The sequence below is a fragment of the Emydura macquarii genome, unplaced genomic scaffold (genome assembly GCF_026122565.2).
Source record: "Emydura macquarii macquarii isolate MOO-44397 ecotype Brisbane River unplaced genomic scaffold, CSIRO-AGI_Emac_v2 contig_1253, whole genome shotgun sequence".
In the NCBI taxonomy this organism is placed as follows: Eukaryota; Metazoa; Chordata; order Testudines; family Chelidae; genus Emydura; species Emydura macquarii.
Window position 1 is genome coordinate 17,039,185 of NW_027131390.1, and position 7,182 is coordinate 17,046,366.

Below are 7,182 nucleotides of genomic sequence, written 5' to 3' on the forward strand. Positions count from 1 at the left end.
TAGCTAAATAAGAGCTAGCATGAGTACATCCCCCAGCTCAACATTCAAAAGTACCCAAATGTAAGCAGCTACACTAGCTCAAGTATGTATGACTTTGCAACGTGTCCTCACTCGTGCTGCACTCATCCATGTGTCGTTTGGGGGTTCTTTGTACAGCAATACACTGAACTGCTCTTCCCAGTAAATTGTGGAAGAACTTGTCTGTCCTTCTAGGCATGGGAGGGTGGAGGAGGAGGATATTGTGAGAAAGGCATTGGAGGTCCATCAGTGCTTGGTGATTTAGCCTACTTCTGCACTATAAACTGGAAGGGTTATTAGCCCCATAAAAGCAGCACCTGAGCTCTTAACACCCAGTTAGGCTGGGTTTAAAGCATCACTAAACTCAGGTGAGAGGGTTTTGTGCATGGATGGAGCAGGGTGGGGGATCTTGAAGGTGTGATTGGGGCAACAGCTGATTAAGAGCCTAAGTTAACTTTGCAGGGTCAACAAAAGTTGCAAAAATTAACTGTCTTTTAACCACGTCAAGGGACTAGGTTTTAGTTATTTGTGCCAGATGTCACAGTGTGGGTCCTGCAGTAACACATACAAATAAATCACAATTATCTGATGCCCAATTATCCAAATTTGAATTGTCTGAACTTTGTCTCCCATTTCGGAAAATTGAAATTAATCAGAAACACTGATTTTGTGAAATTTTTGGATGTTCGCTAAAATCTTTCTAAATGAAGGGTTACCTGGAAAAACTTCAACCACATGTAAGAGTGTAGTTGGGCCCTTAAAGCCCACTGCAAAAGACAAGTCTTTATCCAGGTCTTCCACTAACCCCAGGTTTGGGAATGGCTGGGTATTCCCCATTTCTCATCTGTCCAGGGTAGACACTGAGCACTAAGACCCTAAGCACAGGGGAGGATGGCACAGAGGCAATGTCTGCACTTTATCCAAGCTATAAAGGGTGTGTCGAGGTGCCACAGTTGGTCAGAGATTCTTGTAATTAAAATAATTAATAAAAACTAAACCGGCAGCCCAGGTGTAAACTTAGATCATCCCATGCAACCTCCTTGGCCCTTCTCCGGGGCCCAGCCTAGCTCCCCTCTCTTCTGAAAAGCACATCGGGCTAATCTCCCCATTGCTGGGCTGGGATCGACTCTCCCTCCCGACCATTTGTCAGCGGGGCTCGCTGGTCCCCGGAACAGCTGGCGGGGGATCGCCCCGCCTGGGACCCGCCCCCTGCCAGCTCCCCGAGGAGGCCCGGCTTTGCTGAGCCAAGGGAGCCCCCTAGCGGCCGCTCGCTGCCCGGCTTTGCCGGGATAGGCGCCGCTGCTCGGCCGTTACCGGCCCGGCCCGACCCGGCCCAGGCGGAGCGGCCAACACCGGCAGGGAGCCGGCCATGAAATCGGCCTTTGTCACCGTGGGGACGACCAGCTTCGAGGAGCTGATCGCCGCGGTGACCGCCCCGGAGAGTCTCCAGGTGAGGCCGGGGCGCCATCCCCACAGGCGGCGGGGCCTGCTCCGGCCCTGGGCCTGCCGCGGCTCCAGGCTCCCGCCTGTCCCCGCGCCCGGCCTGAGGAGGGGCCCGCCCGTGACGTTCGCCTGCTCGCGCCTCAGGCCCGCAGCCGGCCGCCCCTGGCTGCTCCCCGGAGGGGGAGGGGGTCGGGGTCCTATCCGCGGCTCCGTTCCCTTCACCCGCCGCCGCGCACGTCACAGGGTGGCTCGCGCCACCCGGCCTCTGCTAGTGCACGCGGGCGGAGAGGAGAAGCGGTGCCGGTGCCCGGGCCAGAAGGCTCAACGCCCCCCCCCCCCCCCCCCCCCGCGTGACGTGACGTGACATTCCCCTCCTCCTTCCCTCCCCAGGTCTTTCGGAGCCTTGGCTACAGCAAACTGGCCCTGCAGATTGGCAGAGGGGCGGTGGCCCCAGAGCCGTTCAGCACGGAAGCGTTTACACTAGAAGTGTTCCGCTTCAAGGACTCGCTGGCTGAAGACCTTCAGAAAGCAGATCTGGTGATCAGCCACGCAGGTACAGGCGTCTGATCATCTGGCCGAGCCAGCTGCACTCAGGGAGGTTAGCGCCACCTTCTGCTGTTGAGACTGAGAGCCAGCACAGGGAAACCGAAGTGATGATCTGAGCCTGGCTTTGCTGTACTCGCTCTAGGGCAGGGCTCAGTAGAGCTGGAATAGCCTGAGGGGCCACTGGCAAGTTGTAGAGCTTTCAGCTTCATCCCTGTGATGAAGTGGCAGTTTTCTGTAATAGTTTTATGACATCTGTGTGCGCCTCGGTTTCCCCGATATGGTGCATTGTTACCCAGTGGGTGGAAAAGGACTGTTTTCTCTCAGGGCAAGCTAAGAAGCATAGGTATGAATTTCTCCTGGTTGTCTGAGCTTGAATGGGGCATTGGAAAAGGACTGGCAGAGGCTGACCCCATGTCAATGGAGACTCCAAGAAAGATAGTGGCAAATCCAATCACCACCACCACCATTACATCTAACAACCAGTGATCCAGAGGGAGATAAACTTCCCCACCTCTGAGCAGGGAAGGTTAGCAACATACCCCAGCTCAAGAACAATGGGTGGGAAAGCTCTGAGGTTGGGAATAAGAATTGGTTGCTGGAAGGAGGCATCTCTTAGCTGGGGAACTGACTAAGGCCTTGTCTGTACTGGCGCTTACGCCTGAAATACTTTTGTAGTTCAGGGTGTGTGAAAAAACACCCCTGAACGACGTAAGTTTTGGTGGCATAAGCACTGATATGGACAGTGCTATGTCAGCAGAAGATCTCTGTCCTGTCAACATGCTGCTGCTACGCAAGCACTCTTACAGCAGCATAGCTGTACTGATACAGCTGCACCACTGTAAGATCTCTTGTGTAGCTGCTTTATGCGATGGGAATTAATCCATCCTCAATGAGCAGTGGTAGCTATGTTGGTGGGAGTACCGCTGTCTACATTGGCACTTATGTCAGTGTAACTTATGTTGCTCAGGAGTATATTCACATCCCTGAGTGACATAAGTTTTGTTGCCATAAGTGGTAGTGTTGACATAGCCTGTGAAGGTCAGAGAGCGAGAGATAGACAGGGTTTGAACCATGGGAGTCACTGCAGCTTGGCTGGGCTCTGGGTTACCAGAAGAATCTATTGTTTAACCTTCAGTTCTCTATGCTAACCTAAGTACTTCCTATGCTGTGTTCCAGTTAACTAATAAACCCTACTATTTTGACAATGGTGTTTGAGTGTCACTGAAAAATGCAGGGTGAGGTGCTTTAATCCCTGAAGAGCAAGTGGACAAGTCTCTACCAGGAGTCTTGCTCAGTTGAACTCACTGAACAGAGCTCAGTGTGAAACAGGTGTGCTGGAGCCCCAGAAGTCCAGTCTAAGGAGGTGCTGAGGCTGCAGGGCCTACCCATGCAGGAAGAGGGAGACCCCCAGGTCTGGCACACTGAAGGTTTTCTTGATCGAGACTGTTCCAAAGTTGGAGGCACAGCACCAATCCTATGTATCTGTGACAGTGGCCAAGTTTAATTTTTGTAAAATTTTAGGCAAAACTCCCATTCAAATTAAGTTGGGTCAGTGGAATCATACAATATAATCGGAGTACGGCCTGAGTAAATATTTCAGTGTTAATTGTTTTTTAATGCAAGAGTGTATAGTGAAACTTGGATGCATATGTGCAAATACTGTTCATGTTCCTGATCTCTTCTGTAGGTGCAGGTACTTGTTTGGAGACACTGGAAAAAGGAAAACCACTCTTGGTGGTTGTAAATGAAAAGCTGATGAACAATCATCAACTAGAACTAGCCACGCAACTGTATAGAGATGGACACCTCTTCTACTGCACTTGTAGGTATGGCACATCTTTTCATATCACTTGCACCTCCTCCTACCTGTACAGCCGGCTATTTTCACTCTGTTTCCTTAGAAGAAATTGACAACAGCCATCCTGACTGAACAAGTAGTAGTAGCAGTATTGTAGTGCTTAGAAGCCCCACTCATGGACCAGGACCTCATTATGCTAGGCATAGTGTTCACCGTTGTATTTTACAGTATCACTTACAACTTAGATTTATTGAAAAAAAATCTCTTCTCTGCAACTGTACATCAAAGGCATAAATCAGTAACACTTCCTCAAACAGACAGTGACTAGATTGGGCATAGCTCCCTCCAAAGCTAGTCTACCACTGCTACATATTTTTGCCAGGGTAGATTAGAGTTATGCTTGGTGATACTTTCACCAAACCCATGAAAATCTGGTTCCAAGGTTATCATTTTTGAAGGCACTACTGATTCTGGTGCAATGACAAACGCTCTAAACAGAGCAAAAGTGAAAGAATTCGAGTTGTTATTAAAACAATTAAATAACATCCTACAGCAACCTCACACTCTCTTTTTCATCTGCCATTCAGATCCCATCTCAAAATTCTTCCACTAAACATTTTCACTTGACTATTTGTCTCATTAGAGTAGTTTAAATTTACCGAAACATAAGAAATCACCATAACCCAAAGTTCCCAAATATGAATAATAAAACAAATAACATGTACTCTGTCTTCCCAGTCTCCCTTCTTAATTTTTCCTGAATGATTTTCACTTATGAAGACCAATAATATTCATTGTATTATCTGTGTATGTATTAAGTTGTAAGATCCTTGAGAGAAGATCCTTGAGAGGGGCTTCATCTTATTTTATTCATAAATGCGTAAGTAGTAAGATGACTATTAAATTTAAGACGCTTGTGAGTGCATCTCATATTACCCAATCTGTATCCTATTATTACCTTCCTAACATCTCCTGACTACAGACAGCCATATAGAGTCTTGACCCGGTCTTAGAACAGTGGTTTTCAGCCAGTGGTATGCGTACCCCTGGGGGTACGCAAAGGTCTTCTAGATAGTATATCAACTCATCTAGATATTTGTCTGGTTTTACAAAAAGCTACATAAAAAGTACTAGCGAAGTTGGTACAAACTAAAATGTCATACAGACAAAATGAGAAAATTAAACTATTTTTCAGTAATAGTGTGCTATGACACTTCTGTATTTTTATGTTTGATTTTGTAAGCAAGTAGTTTTAAGTGAGGTAAAACTTGGCGTATGCAAGACAATTCAGACTCCTGAAAGGGGTACTGTAGTCTGGAAAGGTTGAGAACCACTATGTTAGAATTAACTTGACAGCAGGAACACTTAGCGTGCAGGACAAGAGAGCTTGTGTCAGATCTAAATGGTTATTCAACAACTCTCCCTTTGGGTAGGATAGTGGTTGATCAGCCCAAACTTCTGACATTGTCTTAGGGCTGTACTCAACAGGAAGACCTAAATAATTTCAAACAGAAGCTTCTGAAGAGACAGGGCCTCTTATTAATTTACGTTACAAGCTATGTTACTTAAAGCTGTTGGTCCAGTGCTGCTTTCTGCCAACTTCAAAGCTTTGGATTTGGTTGTGGGTTTTTTTCCCTCCCTTTTTGCCCTGGGACACCACTTAGCTCACTCTGAATCTGCAGCCTGATGTTGATTTAGCTTTTCTGGCTCCACATTGAAAGGAAAAACCATTGGTCATGTGCTGAAATAATATCAATTTCATTATGCTAATTCTCTCTCCACTTACCATGTCTCTTTTCTCTCTGTGTGCTCTTGTTGCTGATCTAATTCCAAAGGGAATCATGTGCATGCACGTGGTAAGGCAGGATTGGAAAAATAGAGAAAGACAAAATACCCTTCATGTCAACTTTGTTTTTTGCTCTGCATTATAGCACCCTTTTGGAGTCATTGAAGTCAATGGATTTATCAACACTGAAACCCTTTCCTCCTGGACAGCCAGAAAAGTTTGCTGCATTCTTGGATAGAGTTATTGGATTTGAATAACTAATCCAGAAAAATGAAAACATCAGTATGTGGTCAACTTCTTCTAATGTCACATCCTTAATAGGAAAATCCACTTATTGGAACCAACATTTTTGTATTGACGCAACATAAATATGCCTGTTCAATTTCAACTGACATTAAATTTTTTTCCCATTTAATGCCAGTTTAAAATCTACTGGCTTCATGTTTCAAGTAACACAGTATCAGTAGAGGTATAGGGTTGTTTTTTGTTTGACAGCTATATCTAAATGACTTATCTGGCAAGAGCCAAGGAGAGCCAGAAACTGAAGACACACAACTTGATTCTTGCAGACAAGGTCCAGCTGATAAAGGAGATGGCAGATCCAATTCACAAACAAAAAAATGTTTCCTTGCAATTTGCAGTCTCAACTGTGTGTAAGATCTTAAAGAAAAAGGGAGAGATTCTAAACAAGTTGTACAGTGGTTCAAACTACAATAGAAAATGGCAATGGGTGGGGAAACAAAAGGGGGTAGAGGAGGCACTTCTGCTCTGGTTGTTCATACACATCATCAGAACACACTGATTACAGGTGAGGTACTGATGAGGAAAGCTCAAAACATTGCAACAGAAATGGGGCTTGAAAAATTTTGAACCAGTCAATGGGTGGCTTTGGTGGTGGAAAGCATGAACTAACATTGCATTTAAATGGAGCCATGGGGAGATAGATGCTGGTATCTCAACTCAGGCACTGGACAACAGATGTCCTACCCTCAATCCTGGCCATGTTCTCTTTGGAGAACATTTATAGCTGATTTACTTTACAGCAGCTCTAGAGGAAACTCTGGCCTTTAAAAATGTCAGCAGTAGCAGCAAAATAGCAAAGGGAAGAGTCACTGTTGTGTGTGGAAGCCAAATTGGGAAAGGTAAAATGAAAATTCTTGTACTTGAAAAAAGGAAAATACCATGTTGTTTTTCTGGTGTCCCCTCCCTGTTTATGGTCTATAAAGCAAACAGGAATGCATGGATGACTACCACCAGATTCACTGAATGGCTTATGAACGTTGACAAAGAGATGGGGAAAAAAGAAAAGGAAAATTGCAATGATTCTTAATTGTTCAGCCCACCTTACACCAGAATTTACAAATGTGAAACTGATTTTGGCTGCCCAGCACAATTTCTCTAAACCAATCAGTTTTGGAAGCCACTGAAGTGAACAAAATTGGGGAGGAAGATGCAGTCCTAAAACCAACTAAAAAAGCTGCTTTTAGAACAAGGTTCTCCTTTATAGTGTAGTGAACAAAACTCTTACTAAATCCATTCTATAGATTGATAAAGCCCCAATCTCTGGTACCAACTGCACCGTGTGATCCCA

General features: G+C 45.6%; 1 protein-coding gene across 2 annotated transcripts; it reads left to right on the plus strand.

Moving 5' to 3' along the window:
• Positions 1 to 1,025: 1,025 nt before the first annotated feature.
• Positions 1,026 to 7,182, plus strand: LOC137153154 (UDP-N-acetylglucosamine transferase subunit ALG13-like). Of its 2 annotated transcripts, none has more exons than XM_067548243.1 (4): positions 1,026 to 1,468; positions 1,852 to 2,014; positions 3,695 to 3,829; positions 5,737 to 7,182. In XM_067548243.1, the coding sequence occupies exons 1-4, from the start codon at positions 1,388 to 1,390 to the stop codon at positions 5,754 to 5,756; spliced, it is 399 nt and encodes a 132-aa protein (XP_067404344.1). In that variant the 5' UTR covers positions 1,026 to 1,387; the 3' UTR covers positions 5,757 to 7,182. The 2 variants fall into 2 exon arrangements, with proteins under 2 accessions (XP_067404344.1, XP_067404343.1); XM_067548242.1 differs by having other exon boundaries at positions 1,052 to 1,468; positions 3,695 to 3,833.